Genomic DNA, 25557 nt, shown 5'->3' with positions numbered 1-25557 from the left:
AAATAACTTTAAAAAAAAAATAACTTACAAATAAATCTACAAAAAACCAAATATGTACGAGCTGCGTTCGCTTCCCGCGTTTGCGCGTCTTACTGGTTTTGGACTTTATACAGTGAGTATGTAATGCAGTAATTGGTAGACATGGAAAAACCTAGGCTATTCCTAATCCAAAGCATTTCCCTTGTAGAATTTCTCTAATCTTGAATAATCCCTGCGTTTTGTAAATTCAAAATCAGATTTGTTTGGGAATGATTTAGCATAGCCTATGTTGGAGATGCCTAAAAAGACTAAAGCAAACAACTGGTACGGTACGTTTGATAGGTATGCCAGTGTGGTCCCCAGTTTTAGTTAAACCACATACTTTACTACACTGGTTATTTGAAAATAGCTGATCTACAAGCGCATAATTAAAAATTAAATGCATTTTGGAAAGATTTCAACACTACATTTATAGATTAGTGTCTGTGGCCAAATGCATGATTAATTTGGGTGTCCTTGACATGAAGACTTTTGAGAACCACTGCATCCTAAACAGCATTATATTCCGCAAAGTCTGCGTTTTGCAACGAGAACATGAATGGGAATGTCAAGAATCCACCTGCGAAAGGATGCTTGGCTGGCTGGAGAGGGAGGAGGAGGAGGCGGTGAACGGACGTCACAGTCGCCCATACTCGTGGCCTGTTCGCTGCACGCGGAAGAGACGGCGGTGGGAAAGACATTCCACGTCACTGAGGTGTACGTCGCTGGCGTCAGTGCGGCACAACAACTCAACAAGGTGCTATTCCTCAACGCTTTTCTTTTTTTGATACGCAGCTTGTACCGTTCGGATTTAAACCCGTATAATGGACCACGCATTTACATGCTCGTAAACCGAACGCATATCTCGAACCATTTTCTGTACGCAGTTGCCTTGTTGAAGACATTGGACTTGTGCTGAAGGTAGGTGTGTGTGTGTGCAGTGCGTTCATGTCTCGCTCGCTAGCCGACACACCGGTGCATTGCTATCATTCTGAGCACCGGTGACCTCTGAGTATGCTTACACACATCACACACAGAGACAGCACAACATGTTGTTAGTCATGTTGTTTGCAGCAGTCCTCATGTAAACGAGATTATTAGTGGTGAGATTATTGCAGCAGGCTAAAGCCGCCTCGCTCTCGCCATGATTCCGTATCACTGCACTGCTCTGCTCAGTGAGCCTGGAGCTTTCTTCACTGGACGTTGTTGACGTTTCTGTTTGACAGCTCGCCGCCCGCTATGAGGATAGAATAGAATGGCTACATTCAGATCTGATGTAGCAAAAGGCATTCAGATTTCAGATTCAAACTAAATGACACATTGTAACCATTTACTAAGACCAGTGAGCAAAGGGCAATGATAGGCCTATCACATTATAGCTACATTGATTTGAAATGAATGCCAGTATGAGTATCACTCACTGTACAAAATGTATAGTGCAGTAGCATATAAAGAGCAACAGGATAGGACACAGGCTTTGTCTACATTTATGGTCAATCAATTTTTTATATATTTTTTATAATTTATATATTGTGGTCTTTATCCCACAATTTTCTTGGCTATCTACTGTATAGGCTACTGCTAAATTATATGGTTATAATGCTTTATTATTGGTCATTGGTCATATACTCCTAGTCATACTGTACTAATCTTGTAGGATGTGGTAACTATGATGAGTACTGAGTATTGGTTAGCCTGAGATGGCTTAGTTTGAATGCTTTTTAAAATGTGTTTAATCACAAAATAATTGTGAAGCATTGTCATTGGTTATGATTATGATCCTTTTCCAAAGATATATTCTGTACTTTATATAGGGTTTTCTCATGTGATCCACGTAGTGCCATACAACATGAGATTGCAGTGTTCTATTTGTGCTGTGGGGTGTGTAGGTGTAGGCCTACGCCTACTTATAATTAGTTGCAGGATTTTAGATATTAGTTTCTTAACCTTTGCGTTTGTTCTTAAAACAGGGCTGGGCTTATACTGGGATGTTGTCTTCTGCAACTCAAGTGCAGTAAGAGCTCCAGACAGTTGTTTTGTCCACATGCCTTGGCCTGTATGGAAGAGATTGTCGTAATTTATAACCTTTTGTATTAGAGCCCTGGCTTGAACTGACCACATCTGATATCAACAAAGGGAGATTATAGCCTCTACTGTAGCTAGTGTACTGTAGATACTATGGTAGCTGCTACAGTAACCATTCTATAGGGGTTGCACTGTGTGAATATAAATATAGTCAGCAATATGTCTAAGCTGAAACATTTCTAAAATGAATAGCCTGTTGCAAGCACCTACAATACTTTTTGAACATAATATTGACCTTCCAGTATGTCTAAATCCATATTAAAATGGCAAACAGTGTTTTGTTATTCAAGACAGTACTAGTTCAAAAGTACAGTTCAATAACTGAGCACAACATGGGGAAGTGAAAGTGAGAGGTGAAGTGGTGGTGTATGTTACGTTTAGTAACACAGGTAGGGTCAGTAGGTACTGCAGTGACAGAGCATGAGGAAGTAGTTCTGCTCTCCTGTCATTGTGTAGAAACAGCTTAAAGCTACTGTATCTGGTAACACTGCAGCAATGTTTTTCAGTCATGTATCCAAGGCCAGTACCAAGTGTACTGCCATGTAGCAGCCTTTATGTATGTAAATTAATTGAAAGTAAAAAAGAGTGGCTTCACTTTAAGGCAAGTTAGTCAAGAGAGGCAATCTTTTAATCAACAGTGCGTTTAGTTTCAGTTTGAGGATGTTTGTCTCTAAGGGTACGGGACAGGTATTTTCATATTTAAACTGGTCAATGGTCACATGAGATGGTTATGCTCAGGCCCCAGGGTCCTTCTAAACAGGAAACTCATTGTTATATCTGAGAATGTATACAGTGATGTGTTGGCTGGACTGAATTTATCTTATGATCAGCATTACAACTAACAAAACTGTCATTTAGGACAAAACACAGACTGGTAACTTCCCTCCTTAAGTGTAGCATACTGTACTGTACTGTACTGTATCTTCAATAGTTCCAGTGTTTACCTCATGTTAAAGAGGGTTTGTTATCTTTCACTGTCACTATTTATATGATTATGAAGTAATTGAAAGAATTGGAATACAAATCACTGACAGTAATCATTCTTCCTTTACCGACTGACTGACTTGACACGTGGAACTTCGGTCCGCTCTTACAATTAGTGAGATATTAAGAGTTTCTCCCTCCATCTCTCTCTTTTTGTCTCCGTCTTTGATTCCGCTATCTCCCTCGTCTGGTCAGTCGCTTCAGTTTCTCTGCCGGCTGAGTGTGAGCTGCAGTGGAATGTGGCATGACAAAGAGATGGCAGGCCCCTATCTTTCTATTTAAAATAATCACACTCAAGGACATTACATCATTTACAGTAGTTTAACATTGATCTTGATTAATGCCTAACGCTGTGACATCAGTCTTGTCCAACTGCATTTTTACCGTCTCCTATTTATTTTGAGTTTGATTAGAAGTATTGTGTCACTTCCGTAGGACATAGAAATGGAAAGGTAACTTCTTTATTGGTGATTATACAAGATGCTCCACCATTGCAAATGCAGAACACAATTTGAATATATGCAAAAATGCATTCTCTCATCCTAGGACCCATGCTCTTGAAAACAGCATAGAGCTCTATAGCATGTATGGACCATTGACCACGTCTCTGCTACACTGTTTCCAAAGCCTACAATACATTGCTCTTTACTCGTACAATATTAAAATGGTTTTGTTAAGATATTGAAGAACTGAGGCAAATTTATTTGACTATATTCTAAAACCGACTAGATTCTCTAGAGAAACTGTTGCGTTCATCTGAGGAATTATAACAGAAGAATTTGGTCAATATGATATCTATCTCTGTGTGTTTGTATTGTCTCCAGTGTGAGTCATGATTGTGGTGTTATAATTCCCTCCAGCAAGATCCATCCATGTAAATACTGTAGGTAACCCATTATGAAACCAAGTATGTACTACTCACACATCAGTTTCTCCAAGTATATTGTTATTGATATATCCTAAAGATATTAATAAAATTCCTCCTTAGCGTTATGTCTAATTTACTTTTCAGATCTTAGATTTTGGTTGGTGGTTTGTCTTTTGAGTTTTGTGTTTTCCAGGGAATTAATGTTAATGTTTTCCCCGCAGGTTGTGCTTCTATCTCACTTCCTAGATGGGTGAATCAGGTTCTCGTCGCTCCACGCTTGTCTCCCGCTTGCCCATCTTCCGCCGCAGCAGCAGCAAGAGGCAGGACTCTCTTCCCTCCTCTCCTTCATCAGGCGGTGTGGGAAATGGCGTCCACACCTCCTCCCCCTCCAGCACCAACTCCAGCTCTGGCAGTACGGGCAAACGCCGGAGCCTCTTCCGTGCTCCATCGCTCCGCTTCAAGCGAAACAGCGAGCCACGTGTCCAGCCCATCAATCTCAACCTTACGCCCCCGCTATCGCAGGGCATGGACGCCAATGGGAACAGCCAGCAGGAGGTATCGACGTCATCATCTTCGATGACGGGATTCAGCGAGGGCCGCTCCAAGATGCGTCACTCTTTCGGGTTTGGCAGTCACAAGCAAAAGAAGATCACGCGCTCTCAGACGGAGGATTTTGAAAAGGTGCCCTCTTCGTCATCCTCCACGGCCAACCGAAACGTGTTTATCAATTGTATCAGCAGCTCAGGGACCAATGAGGGTGATGATTCCGGTTTCCTTGACGATTACAGTGCTGGGAGCAGCAGCAACAACAAACGGTCTTCGCGCCAGAAGAAGCAGCTGTTGCCAAAGTCTTTCTCAGCTCACCACCGCTTCTCCCGCAACTCGGATCACCACAGACCCCCGGAGGTGAGTTTGGAAGCCCCTAGCTCCACAACCATCACTCCGGGAGCAGGGGGTCTCACTCCGGGGTCGTGGCCCGGGGAACTGCTTGGTGCCGGGGGTGAGAGCTCCCTTCAATCCCCCATTGTATCGGAGGACCGAACCACAGCAATCACCCCTTCAGAGTTCGTCCCCAACACAGAGGACTCTGTGTCGGAGGTGGATGCCCTACCAGTCCCCAGCCCTGATGCAGGAGGCCTAGCCCCAGGACCTTCCCCAGCACCTACCCCTATCCCTGGGCAAACTGCTGATCCAGATCCCCCTAACCCTCCTCCTACTCCAGAGAGCAATAGCACGGCTGTCTCTACCTCCCAGGTAGGGTGCTTTACTGCTGGTTTTGTGTGCCTGCTCGTACATTGTGTTTTTGGGAGTATTCTAAAATCTAAAGTGTTGGTTTTGTGGAATCATGGGACCTTCAGGGGTCACTCAGTCACTCAGTGGTACACTGCAGGTCCCCAGCCAAGTTGAGAGTAGTTAAATTGACCTGTAATTCAATTAAATGTCAATCAAAAAATGTGCATAAGTGATCATTCTAAAATATGTTTCACTATGAATAAGCTGAGCATGTACAATTAAGCAATTTAGACAGTTTAATTTAAACTGAAACATCTTTTGATATCTCTTGGACACAAACATTTGAAATGGCCATGGCCTAATCAATTTGATGTTCTCTGACATAAAACATTGTAAAGCCCCTGTACTAAAGTGCTTTCAAGCTTTCAAGCAAAATGTTTTTACATTTTTCTTCGTACAGTAATCACAACTCTAAATCACGTTTAATAACCCTAACAAAATTACTTATTTTTTTCATTTTGAATTGCATGCCAATAATAATAAATATAATATTCTTATTATATTACCTGGGGGACGGACGGACGGACGGACGGACGACAAACAAACAAAAACAGGTGAAACAAGCACCAAAACCAGAATAAGAACGCAAAACATTATACAGTAAGCAGATCATAACCTATCTATGTTAAGAGATTAAAAATGCTACTGAGCTTGCTTACCTGAGCACCACAGGCAGGCTATTCCAGAGTGTGAACCTTTAGACCTTTTCTATACTAGATTCGATGTCCATGACTTCAGCAATAACCATTGTGTGTTAAGGAACAGTCTGCAGTCAGCCCCCCCTTTAAAACCCTTTTTTGATGAACAGAGTGTCATCAAGTCCTTTAAAGGCTGTAAGCCTGGGAAAAGTCCCGGCCCAGACAATATTGGGGGTCACCTGATAAAGACTTGCGCTGAACAACTAGGCCCTATCTTTTATTATATATTTAATCTATCTCTTTTCCAGCAGAAGGTGCCATCCCTCTGGAAACAGTCCACTATAGTTCCGGTGGCCAAGAGCAATAAGCCCCAAACGCTCAATGATTTCAGGCCTGTTGCTCTAACTTCCCTGATCATGAAACAATTTGAAAAACTAGTCAAGTCCGAGCTCGTGGCAAAAACTGAGCGCTTACTGGACCCCCTCCAATCTGCGTATAGGGCTGGAAGGGGTGTTCAAGATGCACTTGCCACATTATTGAATCTCCTGCACAAACACCTTGAAGGTAGTAAAACCCATGCTAGGCTGCTCTTTATTGACTTTTCCTCAGCATTTAATACCATACAGCCCCATGTCTTGGTTGATAAACTGGTTAACTCCTTTGGTGTAGATCCTTGTCTGGTGGGCTGGATTCTTGACTTCTTAACCAACAGATCTCAACGTGTAAGGGTTAATGAAATACTGTCTAGCTTCCTGACATCTTCTACTGGCTCGCCCCAGGGTTGTGTTTTATCTGCCTTTCTTTACATTCTTTATACCAACGATTGTGTTAGCCATTTCCAAAATAGATTCATCATTAAATACGCTGACGACTCGGTCATCGTCAGCCTGCTTGATAATGATGAGAACTGTCACGGGCAAGTGGTAGACGACTTTCTATCCTGGTGTGACAACGCCTTCTTGCAGCTTAATGTTTCTAAAACAAAAGAGCTATGCATAGATTTTAGACGTTCCCCTCAATCCCCCCAGAAGAGTGTTGTCAACGGACAGACTGTAGATATTGTACCCAGCTACAAGTATCTAGGCACAGTTATTGATGACAAACTGAAATTCGACCTAAATACTGACGTGATGCATAAAAAAGGTCAACAACGCCTGTACTGCCTAAGGAAATTGGCTAAGTTCAATGTCGACAAGACTCTGATGAAACTGTTTTACAGTGCCTACATCGAGTCTGTCATTTCTTTCTCCATTATCTGTTGGTATGGTAATCTCTGCATCAGAGACAAAAATTCCCTAGGGAGAATTGTAAAAGTGGCCTCAAAAATCATTGGCTCACAAATGAACGGCCTAGACCAGATCTTTAAGAAACAGGTAATTAACAAAGCTCTGTGTATCCGATCTGATGCTGCTCACCCACTATACGGAGAGTACATCCTTCTCCCATCCGGCCTTCGTTTGCGAGCCCCATGTGCCACAAAAAACAGGCACAAACATTCCTTTGTCCCGGTCTCTATTCATACACTGAATGCTGCTGTGGGTAGATCGAGGATATAACCTTATGATGAGCACTTTCACTTTTTACTTTTTACTGTATTATCTCGTGCCTATGTCTATGCACACGCACTTTTATGACCTATCGCATAGCACTTTAAACGCCTGCACTTTAACGGTTGTGTGCGCCTCTGTACTCTGGTATCTGCTATGTGAACTGTTGTTTGTTTGTACTGTTTAATGTACTGTCTATGCTGCAACCCAATTTGCCCTTCGGGGACACTAAATAAACTTGAACCTTGAACCTTGTACAACCAACAAAACTGTATCCGTGGATCACAGGATGTGTGTCGGCAAGATGCTCAGTGATGTAGTTAGGTACCAGACCTTTGATAATTTTAACAATATAATCTTTAAATCCGTTCTAAAATGGACAGTGAAGCGCAACTATAACTGGGGTGTTATGCTCATCTCTTTGAATCTGTTATAAGCCTTACAAATGCATTTGGCAACTGATGCCAATGTAAGGTACTTTGACTGAGGCAAGAGTAAAGAACATGGTGAACAAACTACCAAGATTATCCTGTAACAGGGATCTGGAATGAGGAGGGCCAAATAGGAGAATCTTGGATTTCTCTGCATTCAATTGAAGGACGTTTTAGGAAATCCAACAGTTAGGCAGGCCTTAAGGGAAGAGTATGTTATACTGTATATATTGTTACTGTATATCATCAGCGTAATAATGGAAATTGACATGCTTACAAACAAATGACCTTAATTATTTTACATGATCATTCAATCATTGTCATCAAATGTCTGCTTCTCAGGTGTTCGTGACACCGGCCCAGTCCAGTGCTGAGAAGCCATTACCCCCCGACACCAGCACAGCCAATAACACTGACTACGAAACGGCGGTTTCCCTCTCGGAGCCTGAGACAGCTGTGCCCTGCCTTCCCCCGCAGCAACAATCAGCGGAAGAGAGGAAGGAGAGGGAAGAGGAGAGGAAGGAAGCCTGGCAAGCGGTGTCAGTGGAGGAGAAGAAGGGTTCAGCGGGCGAGAGGACGGTGGGCTACCACACGGAGACCACCAGCGAAAGCGAGGCATGCGTGGTACGCAGTGAGGCCTGTCACAATTATTACACCATCGCCTAATCGCAATTATTTGAGATAATCGCAATTATTTGAGATAATCGCAATTATTTGAGATAATCGGATTATTTGAGATAATCGCAATTATTTGAGATAATCGCAATTATTTGAGAAAATCGCAATTATTTGATATAATTGCAATTACTTTGCAAAATTGTGACAATTGTTTCCATTCATACAGTATGCACGTACAAATTAATCTAGTCGGGAAAAATAGCAAAAAATAGCAGATCTACTAGCGTTGCGATGTGACACGTTGTGACCTTGTAGATCGGCTATTTCCGCTGTTTTCCAAAAGAAATTAAGGTATAAAATTATTAAATGCATGGCCTGTTTTGGCCTGTTTTGATTATGGGTATGCTATTAAATAACAAATGCACGGCATTTTTGTAAAATCTTTCCTGCGCAACCTTTGTTTACAAAGCCTAAGAGCCAAACAGAAATGGAATTTATGTGCCAGTGTTCAATGCCAAGAACACAATAAAATCGCAATTATGTGAATCATAAAATGTCCTGATTGTAACAACCCTAGGTACGCAGTGAGGGCTGTCACTCCAACCCAGACAATACTGACCGCAGGGTGAGACACACGCTGTCCTTTCAGGAAGGAGGGAGGGGAAGCTGCTGCGGACGCCATGAACCCAGGTCCTCACACCTGAGGAAGCCGCATGCTGGTAAATGGGCCTTTGTCAACAACACGCACATGCATTCACACACAGTCACACTGAGGAAGCCCCTGGCGGGGTACCGGGGGTAGGCACATGCTCTTTGAACACGCATTCACATGTGGATACGCACGCACCCACGCACGCACACACTGAATGATCCTGAATGCCCCACAGTTGAGTCATTTTGAGCACATAGTGCTTGTAGCTCCCAAGTACAGTGTGTGTGTGTATGTGTGTGCTTGCACTCGCAGCTAATCTCACATACCATTAGGCCGATCAGCCACATTTTTGGCGCGGAGCATTGCCCAGGGTGTTTTAGGGTAGGCTTGTACAGCATTCCTGTGTTAGCTGATCGAAGGTCGCATTCTCACCTCTAATTCGGTAGACTCGATGCGAATGGGCGGAGAAGTTGGATCATTCTTGCATATTTAATTTGCTGCGTTTGCCTTCACACTGCGCTGTCAACATATATATCAACATCCTAATACATCCTAATACTGGGGGGTCAAATTATGACAGGCAATTCCTAAGTAAAATTAATATCCCTTCTCCGTCTCCAACTGTGTTTCCATTCATCAGCCACATAGCTTGCTTAATTTCCTTTATTTGCTGCGGATTGCATTCACTCCTGCAGTGAATCGATGTCAGGTGCCCTTGGAAGCGAAGTGAAACCCCCATTTTTTGGCGAAGTAGAATCCAGGTCTTTGTTGCGGATCAGGATTCGATTGAGCCTTCACACCTGCCAAACGAAGCGCACATTCCAACAATACGCAGCAGGATTCGTTTTAATCGCAGTATAGCATGCTGGTGTGAATGCGACATAAGTGAGTGGGAAGGGTTGTAGGGTTGGATCATGCCTTGAAGTTATAAGGGTGACCTTGTAGGCCAACATCAGTGTTTGGAATACCCTTTCGGGAGCATGCCGGGAGGCCAATTAGGAGGGAGCTACTGTAGTCAAGTCCTGCTACCAACTAGCCAATTACAACAATCTTGTTCCGGTTTGGAACATATATACAGTACATTTATAAACATGAGAACATACCCCTCAACTCCCAAATTACAAAATGCTTAATGCCTGAACACATTCAATTCAGTTCAAGTGTCTTAAGAGAGAACGATTTAGAGAGGAATTGGGCCATGCCTGATGTCAGCACACAGATCAGCACACTTTTTTTTCCTTTTTTTTGTTGCATGTTATGGTTTTTATTGCTGTTGTGAAAATATCAAATGTTAATGACCCAGTTACCATATAATGTCAGTCTCTGCTTAGACAATTAGAAGAAAAAAAAATCTACTACTGTAAATCATACCATGAAATATCACAGAACAGGATGTTCAACTAAAGCTTCTCAGGTAACATAGATTTTCTACATTAATCTCTAGCCCTGGGGCTATGTTTTCTGCAGGTGTTTCACTCCACTTCACCTGCCAAACTACACCAGGCGACAACAACACATTTTAAATGCCTTTTCCGGGCATATTTATCTGAAACGGTCCCTGTGTCTGACAGGTGTAAACAATGTTTGTCATCCTGTTCTGTGCATACATGACTGAGGCCGGTTGTGTTTAGGGACAGTGCTCAGACAAAAGACGGATCAATTAAACTCATAAAACATTCCATTAATAATGCCATAATTCCACTAAAAGAAGATATTGATTCCTGTAGTCTATGCTAGTTTCTTTCTTGTAATGTAAAGCCATGGTTGTGCATTTTAAAACAAGTCTGATGGTAGTATTTTGCATGCATCTATGTACCATAAATCGTCTAATAGTATAATTATTTGTTTCAACTGTAGCGGATACCCAGCTTTTATTAGCAGCGGGGGAGAGGGTACCTGCCCGACCTACACTCTAAAATATCTTTTCCACTTTTCCTCTCTGACGCCTCGGTTTTCTGTCCGCGGTTTGCCTGGGGAGCGACGCACAGACTAACAGCCTCACTAGCCAGGACCCGTAGAGCCCTCTGCTGCCCCCGCCTGCACCTTTCCTTAGCAATAACCGTCTTTAGCCAAACGCATGCACGCACGCATGCACGCACGCACACACTATTGGGAGCTCTAAATCCTGGCTGGCATCACTTAAATATGCTAACCTCCAGGGTTGCAGTAAAGTGGTTGAGTATTGATTTACAGTTGGTAAACCACTAGCCCAGTGGTTCTGTACAGGTAATGTGGTTGCCCACAACTGATTAATACTGAGTAATACTGATTTAATGATCTCATCTCATCTGATAAGGACATGATAGCAGTAATTCCTCAAGTTGTCACAGGCTGTTTGTAGGCTCTACTCCTGATGAGTCGGAGTAGAGCGAGGGTCTCATCTTTCCTCTCTGGTTGAGGAAGAAAAGGTTCAAGGCTTGTTTGTCTGTGAGTGTTTTACTTATTTAGTGTATTTATACAAAAGAAGCGACTAGGCTACATGAGACCTTTAAACCCTTATACATCTACATTCTACAAGCTCACATGAGACTTTTAAACCCTCATACGTCTACATTCTACAAGCTCACATGAGACCTTTAAACCCTTAAAGGTCTACATTCTATAAGCTCACAACGCGCCGCGATGCAACACATGGTGGGCTTGTAGACCTGCTATTTTCAAAAGATCTGGCAATAAATCTGGAATATTTTCAGATGGTGGCGCTCTGCAGACAAATATATATTAATTTGGGAGTCCTTGACATTAAAATGTTTGAGAACCACTGGTTTAAACAACATTACACAGCAAGCTCAAAATAAGCAAGCCGCAACTACCAGTAAAGTTACAGAAGAACTGTAACGTGAATGCACTGTAGGTGTTTAGTTAATCAAAAGGCGTTTGTTGTCATAACTATAGTGTTAACAGAGACCAAAAGAAACCTGTCTGAAATGTTAAACCAATCATTAGTGCTTCTCTGTCTGTCTGTCTTTCTTTCTTTCTTTCCTTCTTCATCTTTATTCTCTAACCTTTGTCCTGCAGCCTCCATGTGCAGCAGTGTCAGTCCCTACCACGGGGTGATGCGCTTGGAACGACGCCTTCGCTCATCGTCAGAGGGGGCGGGGGGGCCTCGCATCCATGGAAACCACAGAGATGCCCTGGGCAGTGAGGGCTGCGGTCTGCTCAAGCACAGAAACAACTCCTCGTCGTCCAAACTAGGAAGCCTGGTAAGTGTGAAACCAGACCTGTGTACTGTAAAAGCTCCAATAATGAGCGGTTCTCATTAGTGAACCAGGGCTGTTGTGTGCATATGCAAATAAAAGTCGGTCCTCTGGCAGACAATTCATCCTAATTTACATTTCCACAGCAGTAATTATGTATGTACAACATTCATAGTAAAATTTTCATTCAGTTCGCTTGTCAATAGAAATGGCATTCTGTATAAAAGCAGAGTTCCCGACACGCATTTATTTTACCAGAGCCGTCCGATGGCAGAATATCCACTGCCAATTCAATAAACAAAGTACAGTACATGATCTGTCAAACTACAGGAAGCTTTGCTGGATCCCCAGCCCAGCCTGTGGGCTGGTAGAGCCTGCATTGCAATTGCTGTAGCAGTTGGATTAGAGGTGTGCACTGTGCATTGGCCCTGCCCTCACCATTCAATTCGATTACGAATCACCAGGTAATGATTTAATTTGATTCTGTGATGCATCTCGATGCATCACACTTTTCTATTATTACTGTGCAACATGGAAATCTTTTCAAAATCAGTCAATACTGTCTGTCTGGTCCATTTTTACTAAGAATAGACGCTGGATGGGCCATCTGGCTCAAACTGACGAGAACAAGAGGCCCAAGGCTCTACTACTGAGCACAATCAGTGCAGGCGGAACAGAAGCCCACCTCAGAAGGGACCAGCTTAAAAGATAATTAAACTTTGGTAGACGTTTTGTGTCCTGTAGTTACCTGGCCATGTGACTCCAAATTCTGGCGAGATATATTCAGTAAATGCTCAGTAGAAGATAAAAAATTGATTATCTAATGTATGCTCCCATTGACTTACATTGCACGGCGAAAAACAGGTCTCAAGGTCACACTTTTAACAAACGCAAACAAAGGAAGAGTAGCACAATTTTAAATAATTTAGTATTTTAAGTCATAATGAAATATTAGTTTGTGGTCAAAACAAAACAAATGCCTTTTCTAAATGGGCACACTTTATGTACAGCCTGTCACATTGGAGGTGGTCCACATTCTATTGAGCACATTTTTACATTTACACGGTGTGGCGTGAGGTTTCTTGGGGTGTGTATTCAGGCAGGGTGTGTCTATTCTAAAGTACATCCATACATCCTCTTTATCTTATTGTGACTTAAAGTGATATTTATTGACCTCAGATGAACAAGCATCACTTTATCTCCCAGCTCAGTGGCCTTTGTGTCCGCTCCATGATCCCACCTGAGGTTAGGGGGTCGAGGTTCAATCCCCTGGCTGGGTCATACCAAAGACTATCACAATGATCCCACCTGAGGTTAGGGGGTCGAGGTTCAATCCCCTGGCTGGGTCATAACAAAGACTATCACAATGATCCCACCTGAGGTTAGGGGGTCGAGGTTCAATCCCCTGGCTGGGTCATACCAAAGACTATCACAATGGGACCCAATGCCTCCCTGCTTGGCATTCAGGGTTGGGTTGGGGCGACATGGCGCCATGTCCAGACAGAGAGTGGGGACTGTACTGTACTGTACTGTACTGTACTGTACATAAAGCCACCTCACGCTACAGAAACGGGAGATCGGCCCCGTCACGATGTGATGAATTGTGAGTTTGTGGATATATTCTATAAGCTATTTTAGTATTTTTGCTACTTGTGCACAACACTGACATAGTATAATTAAAAATATAAAATAGGGCATTCATTTATTTAAAAAAAAGAAGAAATATGGAGAATCTAGGTTTATGCCCAACATTGATGATATACTGTGCATGTATCGTTATACGTATTAAAAGGCAATGTCATGCCTGGGCTGTGGCTCAGCGGTCCAGGCACCTCGGCCTGGGCTGTGGCTCAGTGGTCCAGGCACCTCGGCCGGTAGCCCGAGTCTGGCAGTGTGCCGCGGGTTCGACTCCCGATCCCGACGGCCTTTACTGCATGTCACCCCCCACATCTCTCTCCCCCCTTTCCTATCAGCCTCCCTCTATAAAAAAAATAGAAAGCCGCAAAAAAAAGGCAATGTAATTGTCTTAATAAAATGAGACTTCACCCTAGTCAAACAATCTTATAGGATTTTCCAAATTTTCAATATTATTCTATAGGATGATGAAATTCCTATAGGATTTTTTGACTAGGGCAGGTTGATTATAATTAGTATCAGGAGCAAAAGAAGCATTGCAGCTGCAAGATTAGTAACTTGACCACATGGATTTCAGCTCTGTTGTCGTATTAAAGCCATGGATTCTTTGCTAGCCTTAACCCTAGGCTGTCATTTTTGATGCGTGGTGTATCTACCATGGCATGGATATCCATCCATTCTGTCTGGATTGGCAATGCTGCAGTACGTCCAAGGAAGAGAGCCTGTGGGATGAAGGCTAATTTATTGGCTGTTAAAGTAGCCCACATTTACTTTTACCCCAGAGCCTAGGCTTATACTAAGAGATAAAAAGGCAAGCGTGCATGTTTATGCTCTGTACTTCAGACTGCATCAGAACCTTGACATTTACACTTCACTGAGCAGAGAGTAATCTCCATCTCAGTCTCTCTCTCTCTCTCTAGGCTTGTCAATGACACTTATGGGGCCTAAGTTGTGGAACGTTCTGTAAGCAAGTTTGAAGGGGCATGTATTAAGTAATCCCCACTCCTCATCGCTCTTTTCTACATCTCAGAACATTGAACTTTGTTAGATGGCAGAAGGAACTTGTAGTTAATGAGACATTCTGGAATGAGACTCTCCAAGGGTTTGCATCCTTTGAATGCATAATGTATCCATTTAATGTGCTGCAGTGTTTAATGTGCAGTGTTTAATGTGCAGTGTTTAATGTGCTGCAGTGTTTAATGTGCAGTGTTTAATGTGCAGTGTTTAATGTGCAGTGTTTAAAGTGCAGTGTTTAATGTGCAGTGTTTAATGTGCTGCAGTGTGGAGGTGGACTCTTTTCAGACATGGCATTAGTCCGACATTCATCCGCATGTCGGACTAGCGTCTGCTCCCGTGCTTGCGGTTATGGTTAGGTTAGGTCGTTAGGAGATGAGGTGGGTTGTCATTTGTCGGACCAATGACTTGTCTGAACTACTTACTGCACCCGTTTTGTGGGGGTATGTATGAGGGCACTGTTGTGTGTTCAACAGTGCAAGTGTTTATGTAGTATATTTTTGTCTATGGTGTGTTCGTATCATGGATGATTGTGGTTTCCTTGAATGAAGTGCATCAGATTTTGACTAGAAACATACATTGCTATTGTTCAGTTGATAAACACACATGTAATTATCATACTGTAAATGATGATTTCATATGGAACTAGAAAAAGTGCCCTTCTGGGCACAGGTCTCCACCAGGAGGATAGGAGTGTGTGTGATGTATGCAAAATGTTCACCGCAATTGGACACTGCGTTGAGGAGTTGTGGCGATTTGTACAAAACGGGTACAAAGCGGGCTACTCCTGAAAACTTTAGAAACCAATCGTAGCCAATCAGGATGGATTATGAGAAATCAAACAAAAACAGGTGTAACTAGAGTGTTGAATTTGTGGATGAAGGGAATTTGTGTTTCCTTAAATTGCTTCTAATCTCTGTCTGATTGTTATTGTAATTTTCATGTAGCCTTGGGACACTGCAGGCTGTTTACCTAAACAGCAGAGCCAGTGTTTATCTTTCTGAAAAGAAAAGTTCTTAATAACCGCAAGAATGCCAATGATGATTATGTTAAGTTCCCGCTGAAATGAAAAAGGATGCTTGCCATGTCTTACAGACAACTGAGCTGGAGCGGAAACATGGTCATGGTCATGGTAATAAGCAGACATGGCAACCCTGCTTACAACCGCATTGAAATAGGTGTTAACTCTACTTTTGCATCAAAATATACTAGACTTTGGTGAAACGATGATTGTCAGTTGACACAAATCAGAGTAAACATAGATATACATTCAGATTGCTTTCAAGCAATTGAATTGCTTAAGATTTGACATTCAGATTGGATTCTTGTCACCATAATTGTGTAATGCAGCGGTAGCTTCCCGTACAGACTACAGAATGAAAATCTCCCTCTAAATCCTTCTATTGTCATAATACCTGGCTCCTTTGCAAAGCCAACACTTTCTCTATTGATCATCATGCATTTACTGCCTAGGAGAACTGAGCACATTTTCCTCATCTGCACAGTTTCAGATGTCTTTTAATAGAGAGCATGTCACAGTCTTGCCTCCACTTAGGAATGTTTTGGATGTCAATCCGCCTGACCGTTAAGAGATGGGGCCGCTTTTTAACGAGACCTGAATCTGATAGCATGTATCTCCATTAACTTGAGCCTTAGAACAACTACTGTAGCAGCATATATCCGAGGAAAGGGGTGATATATCTGGGTTTTAAAATCATACGAACACATTTTCTTTGGCTAAGGGGGCCACATTATAATGGGTCATTTAGCTTTAAATGAAGACAGAGTAAGTATGCATTAATATGACACGGTATGAGCTAAATCTATTTTTCAATACCTTTTCAGCTATTAGCTTTAATGCCCCAAATTATGTCTTATATGTGCAACTGCATTTCACAGAAATGTGTTGCAGCTTTTTATATTTTCACGCAAGGCAGTTAACACAATCATATTATTCATTCACATGTGTAAGACATTTTATTGAGAATATTGATAGTTCTTTTGGGAAATGTTTTATCACACACTAATTATGATGTACTGTATATCACACACACACACACACACACACACACACACACATACACACACACACACACACACACACACACACACACAGGGCTGGACTGGGTCATTTTCGCGTGAATTTGGCCCAGACCGGCCCACCACAACCAGCGCGCAGAAACTCTACCGCCGTCGAGGCACACACAAACAAACAAGCCCTAATACCACCACTTTTACAGAACAACATAAATGATACAAACCAACAGACAACTACACAACCCTTTGTAGAGGGTTTATTTGTCACTCACTGATACAGGTACAGTGAAATGATCATGATGGCACTGGCAGAATGGCAGCACGCCCAGACCTTTCCTGGTGGATTATTATTATTATTTATCATGGCGGCCCACTGGGAATATGCCCGGTACGTCCTGTGGCCAGTCCAGCCCTGCGCGCGCGCGCACACACACACACACACACACACACACACACACTGATGGAGTGGAGAATAATTGAATAATCGAACTTGATACTGATCGTCAGACCTCCTACTGAACTGTGAGGAGCTCAATACAGTGTCAGGCTGTGAGAGTGTGATGGGGATGGATTACAGAACCTAACAGAGCTGCTTTCATCTCACTTGTTTAGACTGATTATGTCTAAACAACTGAGATGAAAGCAGCTTTGTTAGCTTCTGTAATCTATCCCCATCACACATAGAAACATGGAACTGCACAATTTCACTTTACTAGAACGTTTTCTTTCTTTCCCCCCCCCTTTTTACCACTCCAAGGAACAGTAATGTCCCTATGTCCATCCCTATGTCACTATGTTTAGCGTACCAACAGGGGGCGCTGTTTCAACACTCACTTCAGACTTTCCAAAAAAAATAATAATCACATTTCTAACAAATAATTAATGTAGAACTAGAATTGAGCCTCAACGCGATTACATGGGAATTTGTTTTTGTTAATCCACTTGGACCCCCAGAACGGCAGGGTTTACTGAAACATGGCATTTTCATGTGTCAGGTAAACTGGTTGTCAGATATATGCATCACATTAAAATACAAACATTCTTCAGTGATTTTCGCTACTCTTTTTCACTGATTTGATTGCACTCAGTTAAATGTTGCTTCTGTTACTACAAATATACAATGTTAGTGACCGTACACTCCAAAGGTGACTTGTCACCACTTTTGTATCACTTTCTCCATTTTTGGACAACAAACATGTCTGGCTATTTATCAATGTGATCATTGTCATTCCTAACAGCTGTGTTCTTTGCAGTTCATCTTTGTTGTAAGCCAAAGTTGAGAATCAACCTGAGAAATGGGAGTAGATTTTCCTTTGACCATAAGATGGCAGCATTGCCCTTTGAAATACCATAGTGAGGTTCAGTCTACTGCATTATTATAATCTCTTTATAGTAACTTGGATACACCATGTTTAGTGCATTTCTTAAATGCTCTCCAGGCAGGGGCTTGTACATCGGAATAAATAAAATCCTCGTCCACAAGATGTTCTAACTACTGTACATGATGCAGCTGATGGAACCCAGCTTTAGAACTTTTAGCAAAGTTATAATCCATCATTTTGAAAACTTTCAAGCTTGGGCTTTGAAAGAAATATCAGAACAGACATGGTGTGTACTAGTGAGTTGTTGGACTTAACAGGCAATTGTAGGGCTTTTTATTTTGTTATTGCAGCTTTGGGCAGAAAGCTCCATAGCTTTACATTTAGTATATTCATATCATCTTTGTTATCTCAGTGTTATTTTGTACATAAAATGTCCCCCCCCCCCCCAAAAAAATAAAATAAAAATAAAATAAAATACAAATACATTGGATTGAAAAAAGCAAGTCAAAAAGGTCAAAAGCCAAGCATTATCTTGAATACACTGAATCACAGAGAGTGATGGAGGAAAAATGTGGTAATACCTGGTGGTAATTATAGGGATTTAATTTGTACAGTATTGTACCAATACCATTTCCATGTAGTGAAAACATTTCTGTCTTCTATCCTCAGGATGTTCTCAACAACCTGGGTTCCTCAGAGCTGGATGAAGATGATCTGATGTTGGACCTGGACCTTTCTAACGATCAGCGTCATCGACATGGTAAAATCCTCACTACTTTGGCTATAAATGTTTGACATGTTTGAGTCTGTGGGACAGGTGCATGGGTGAGTAATACAGCAGGTCATAAGATATACACTCACCACACTTTCTTCACTTGTGCATTATATTATCACAACACTTTGATTGAACAAAAAAAGAAAGTAGAACATGGTCAGATTTATGTGAGTCAATAAAAGCTAAGATCCACAAAATCATATTAATATAAAACAAAGGTCCACCAGTATCCATCCTGGCCTCATTTTCTTTCCTTATCTGGCAATGATTTTATTTCAAGGTTTTACTGACACAGGGATAAATTAAAAAAGGACACTCGTTAATATCCAGCTGAGGTACCTTAACCTCCTTCCAGAGGGCATTAGCTGGTAGTCAGCAACTCAGCATGTAGTACATGGGATGGGTTGGTAACTATGGTATTGGCTTGCCTCAGGGTAGCCTGTTGGTAAGTGGCTATTTGTATTATTAATATTATTATTATAATAGGCTCTCTATTGGTGCGTTCACACGGGCAGATGCAAAGATACAGTCTACCATTCATTGTCAATGGAAGCCAGCTACGAAGCAAATCCGGCGTTTGTAGCTGCTGCAAAAGATACGGAGCTACAAATTGAAGCTGAGCTACTGTACAGAGCATAGTTGTTTTTTCTTAATCTCCCCCATATATATATATATATATATGCTGTGATCTTTGCATCTTCACATATGCCTCGTGTGAACGCACAATAAGGCCATTATTACACGGTCTCTAGAGCAAACATGCCGTCTAGAGATTTCACACTTCGGTATCCAGTCATAGCCAATCGGAAAGGCTTATGAAAAACATGACTTTAGAGATAATGTGTTCTGATTTATGTGCATTTTCGACAGGCCTATGGGGAGGGATTCAAGGAATCCAGGGGAATTGTCTTTTTATTGTACGACCTACGGTTCAAGAGTTATAGACCAGAACGTAAAATGGCCTGTTATAGCATCACCATGAGGCTCATTTGAAAATGTCTGTGTGGAGGTTGTCCCTTGTCCTACTGGCAGTGTGAGTATAAAGTGGATTAGATTAGCCGGACCAGACAGACTCACAAACTCACAGGGCAACATTTTAATCCCCACCCCCAGCCGGAGGTGGGGGCATGAAGATAATACAATTTTGTTGCCAGTGGTTCCCCAACCTTTTAGCTCATGTTGAGACCCAAAAGATAAATGTAATGTCTCCCTGGGACCCAGACTAGTCGCAGATCTATAGCTCTTTTTTTACATTCATGAAATTCTCTTAAACTATTTAAATGTATTTTTAACTTCTGAATAATGTTATATATTCTTTTACATTTTGAAAGTCTTTTTGGATTTCTTTGTTTTTGAGTTTCCCTGAGTTCATCATCTCAAACTGAATAGAGGATGAGAATCATGGGTGAAGAATGCTCATAGCTATGGTCCCGACCCCACCAGGCGCGCGCGCTTAAGCTCACGGACACCGATTTTTATGTTAATGAATGCAGCCGTTCTCAGTGGCCGTGCATGGCCGAGTCCACTCGCGCATGTGAAGGTTTCTCCGCACATATTCTCATTGAAACGCAGTGACCCAGCATCCTGTGGCCAGGCTTTGCGAGAACAGTCAAGCACAAACGTCTGGGCACTATAAAGCCGTGAGCGACACTCAAATGGGTCTTCTTGCTATTTTTTCCAGCCATGCCAACAATTCTGGCAAGTGGCAAGCTATTTTGCAATTGAGGTTGCCAAACCAGGATGTGAGGTGCAAATTGAGTACACTTGATCAAAGCCTTCTGAGAAGAAGCATTGTGAATGTTTTTGAATATACATTCATTACATTGATTCACAGAAGCTCAATACAATCCAGAATTGTGCCCAAGTACTTGAAGCTGTTTTCAGTTTCCAGAGGTTGACCTTTAAATAGAACTGGTTTGGTATGTGAACAACAATGAAGTGCCCATGTCCATTGCTAGAATGAGTTTGGATGCTTTTCGTCCAGAAGTCAGTTTAATTCGATACAAACAACTCCAACGACCCTTCCATCGCTGTAATTTAACGCCATCAGATGCAGGGAGATACAGTATATGTTTGACTGGGAGTAGATGTATTTAGCCTGGCTTGACTCTCATTGAAGTCATGTGTGTGTAATACTGTATGTGACTGACCTTTTATGTAGCTGAAAAATCATGTAAGATACACACTTGGGTGCAGCGCATCCAAAAATGGTGAAGATCAGTGATTGTCAACCTTTTTTTAATTTCAAGGACTTCCAATTTGATATGCCTTAAGCTACCAAACCCCATTTGATACAATAGTATGTTTTGTAAAATCATCACGGTTAATTTAACCCTTAGAGTGTATAAATGAAACCAAATGAACCCATCAGGATTCTTTTTGGTTCCATTTGAACACTGCATCAATTGTACACACACACACACACACACACACACACACACACACACACACACGGCTCCATCTGTAGGCATGGCCTACAGATGGTGAGACCATCGTTAATGCACAATGCACACGCATTCACAATAGTTTGCATGCTTAATTATTTGTTTATTTAGACCTAATGGTTTGCAGCAGGGGTGTTTGTAGCATTGTTTAAGTTAACTTAAAGGGGTGTCCGGGGGCATCCTCTTAAAGGGGTGTCCGGGGGCATCCTCTTAAAGGGGTGTCCGGGGGCATCCTCTCCTGGAACAATAGTGTGTGAACTTCATGCATTTATACATACATCTGAAGCATTGTGGGAGTAACTAAAGCAGATACACGTGCCTACAATTTGATGGAGGCACACTAAATCAAGTTATTTTCTGCCAAGTGGGATTAACTGGAATTCTTTATTAATTGTTTGATATGAGAAGGGTGGGTGCTCCAAATTGCTCCTAAACGATAATCTGGTGAGCATAATCCCCAGCCAGTAAATCTGCTCATAAAGCTGCTCATTATTATATTATATTTATATACCGGTATATATTATTATATTATAGTGGTGTGTGTGGAAAACTCTTAAATAATGGTAGTTATTAGTAGTGGTAGTAAAAAAAACCGGATCCGTCTGAAGTGAGTGGTACTGTACTGTACTGTACTGTACTGTACTGTACTGTACTGTACTGTACTGTACTGTACTGTGCTGTGCTGTGCTGTGCTGTGCTGTGCTGTGCTGTGCTGTGCTGTACTGCACTGTACTGCACAAGCCCTCCTCCCTGGCCTGTGTGTGTCTGTGTTAGGCTACTTGTCGCTATAACGCTATTTCCGTGGTCGGACACAGCCAGGGACAGACAAACCCAGCCACACACATAGCTGTCTATAGGAGTGGTTGCATCACTCAAAAATACATACAAATGTGTAGTATGTGTACTGTATAGCATCGGAGACAGACAGACAGACTGCCCCCCGCACGCACGCACGCACGCACGCACGCACGCACGCACGCACGCACGCACGCACGCACGCACGCACACACACACACACACACACACACACACACACACACACACATGCTGCACAAGTATAAACGACTTTAATTTCGGTATCCTCAAACACTGTGTTTTATGAGCGGGGGGCGCTTTGGATATTATCTCTATAGCACTAGCACGCAGATTGACACGCACAATGTTCAAATCCAGGTTGTGTTATTATTAGCACACCGGATTTGTAATGACACAAACATACGCACGCACGCACGCATGCACACACACACACACACACACACACACACACACACACACACACACACACACACACACACACACGCGTAATAAAGTGGCAAGTAAGTTTGGTCTCGGGCCAAGCTTTTCTAAGCCAATAGAAGCCAGAACATTAATCAAAGGCTAATTTATGTTACTGGAACTCTGTGACAGACCACCGTGTAAGACATGCACTTGTGGGAGATAAATGAGCTGGCATAATAAACTTTAAATGAGCTGTTTCTTTATCCCTTTCCCTGTTAATGATACTTGTACGGACTAACCATGTAACGGAGCCTAACTCATTCTAATAATTATTATACTTGTACAGTACAGTACAGACTAACCATGTAGCAGAGCCTAACTCATTATAATAATAATGATACATGTACAGTACAGACTAACCATGTAACAGAGCCTAACTCATTATAATAATAATGATACTTGTACAGTACAGACTAACCATGTAGCAGAGCCTAACTCATTCTAATAATAATGATACTTGTACATGTACAGTACAGACTAACCATGTAACAGAGCCTAACTCATTATAATAATAATGATACTTGTACAGTACAGACTAACCATGTAGCAGAGCCTAACTCATTATAATAATAATGATACTTGTACAGTACAGACTAACCATGTAGCAGAGCCTAACTCATTCTAATAATAATGATACTTGTACAGTACAGACTAACCATGTAGCAGAGCCTAACTCATTATAATAATAATGATACTTGTACAGTACAGACTAACCATGTAGCAGAGCCTAACTCATTATAATACTAATGATACTTGTACAGTACAGACTAACCATGTAGCAGAGCCTAACTCATTATAATAATAATGATACTTGTACAGTACAGACTAACCATGTAGCAGAGCCTAACTCATTATAATAATAATGATACTTGTACAGTACAGACTAACCATGTAGCAGAGCCTAACTCATTATAATAATAATGATACTTGTACAGTACAGTACAGACTAACCATGTAGCAGAGCCCAACTCATTCTAATAATAATGATACTTGTACAGTACAGACTAACCATGTAGCAGAGCCTAACTCATTCTAATAATAATGATACTTGTACAGTACAGACTAACCATGTAGCAGAGCCTAACTCATTCTAATAATAATGATACTTGTACAGTACAGACTAACCATGTAGCAGAGCCTAACTCATTATAATAATAATGATACTTGTACAGTACAGACTAACCATGTAGCAGAGCCTAACTCATTATAATACTAATGATACTTGTACAGTACAGACTAACCATGTAGCAGAGCCTAACTCATTATAATAATAATGATACTTGTACAGTACAGACTAACCATGTAGCAGAGCCTAACTCATTATAATAATAATGATACTTGTACAGTACAGACTAACCATGTAACAGAGCCTAACTCATTCTAATAATAATTTCAGCCCCTTCTCCTAGACACACAACGTCACATTATTCCTGGATTGATTGCTTATGCGTTGGGGGTAGCTACTTATGTGTGCAGCCTGCTTCAGTGAGAAGTTCACTAAACATTTAACCTGCTGCTAATTAGCAAGAGAATGATGGTACTATCCAAAAGTATAAAGAGGAAAGTGTTTTCGCTGTCTTGGCTTTCCAATGACAGTGAAAACGATGCTGCGCTCATCAGTGATGATTTTGACAGCAACGTTTTTAATACAATTCTGTAATTTTAGTCATATTTTAGTCATCTTAAAAGTTTTAGTTTTAGTCTTGTTGTAGGTCAAGGTCAAGTTTATTTATATGTCCCTCTTATATTTAGTCGACTAAATATAAGATTTTAGTCAACACATTTTTATTTTGGCAGGCCTTGATGGCGGCGTAATGGCTGATTTTACACTTTTACACAAAATAGTGAATCTACAAGTGACGCATGCGACGCATTTTGAGAGCAACCAAGCATTTAAAATGTCTTGTCTTTTAATTCTACTGGATCTCCTCTCCACTAGTCCCCCCTAACATTTTACAGTTAAACCTGCACGAGGCATCCGTCACAGCTCGTGACACACTCCATATATGGCCAGTACAGAATTCATATGTTGATCTGACCTCATCAAACCCTTAAGCCCAAACCACACCGGTAGGGACTCCTTTTTACGTATATGGCCAGTACAGAATTCATTCCATACTGTATGTTGATCTGACCTCATCAAATCTCTAGATCTCCATATATGGAGCTGGTCTGTTCTGACATCACAATGATGTTCTGACATCACAATGATGACTCGGACCAGCTCGTCCAGAATGATTGATCTCCAGAATGATAGATCTCCAACTCTACGTAACCTTCAAAACGTCTTACAGCACAGAACACCGGACAGCAGGCAAGCTCTGTTGTTTCTCGCCCTCATGGCGTCTTACTGCTTTTAGTAAAAGGTTATATAGGTTTTATTTCATTTTTATTTAGTTGACGAAATGAACACAGAGTTCTTTTCATGACGTTCAGCACGGCATTGCACTCTATTGCTTGATTGTCTGTGCCTGAGTATTCATCCATGGTTAAAAGTAAAACAATTATTCTCTATTTATAATATATCTTGTGGGATTAGATTGTTGGTTTGATACTGTAAAATGATAGACGGATAGATAGATAGATAGATAGATAGATAGATAGATAGATAGATAGATATCTTTGCTGACTCTGGCAAGTAAAGAGGTTGAAATAATTTAAATCCTAGTCATTTATTCTAGCCTGACAACCAGACAAATCTCCCACTGGGGGAAACATCCC

At 41.6% G+C, this 25557-nt stretch overlaps 1 protein-coding gene across 3 annotated transcripts in view; it reads left to right on the top strand.

Moving 5' to 3' along the window:
* Positions 1-781: 781 nt before the first annotated feature.
* The window catches only part of ccser1 (coiled-coil serine-rich protein 1), a 156622-nt gene continuing 131846 nt past the window's right edge, over positions 782-25557 (top strand). For all 3 annotated transcript variants that reach the window (XR_013964162.1, XM_080765111.1, XM_080765112.1), the window contains exons 1-6: positions 782-939; positions 4177-5209; positions 8207-8488; positions 9060-9201; positions 12153-12337; positions 19009-19099. Coding sequence is in view for 2 of the 3 variants with exons in the window: in XM_080765111.1 (XP_080621237.1) it covers positions 4202-5209; positions 8207-8488; positions 9060-9201; positions 12153-12337; positions 19009-19099 (1708 nt within the window). In the remaining variant the exon portion in view is untranslated. The remainder of the gene's footprint in view (positions 940-4176; positions 5210-8206; positions 8489-9059; positions 9202-12152; positions 12338-19008; positions 19100-25557) is intronic.

This window comes from Protomyctophum bolini, assembly GCF_963924005.1.
Source record: "Protomyctophum bolini genome assembly, chromosome: 6".
Classification (NCBI taxonomy): domain Eukaryota; kingdom Metazoa; phylum Chordata; class Actinopteri; order Myctophiformes; family Myctophidae; genus Protomyctophum; species Protomyctophum bolini.
The sequence above is the reverse complement of the archived record's forward strand: the minus strand, read 5'-3'. Positions and strand labels throughout refer to the sequence as shown.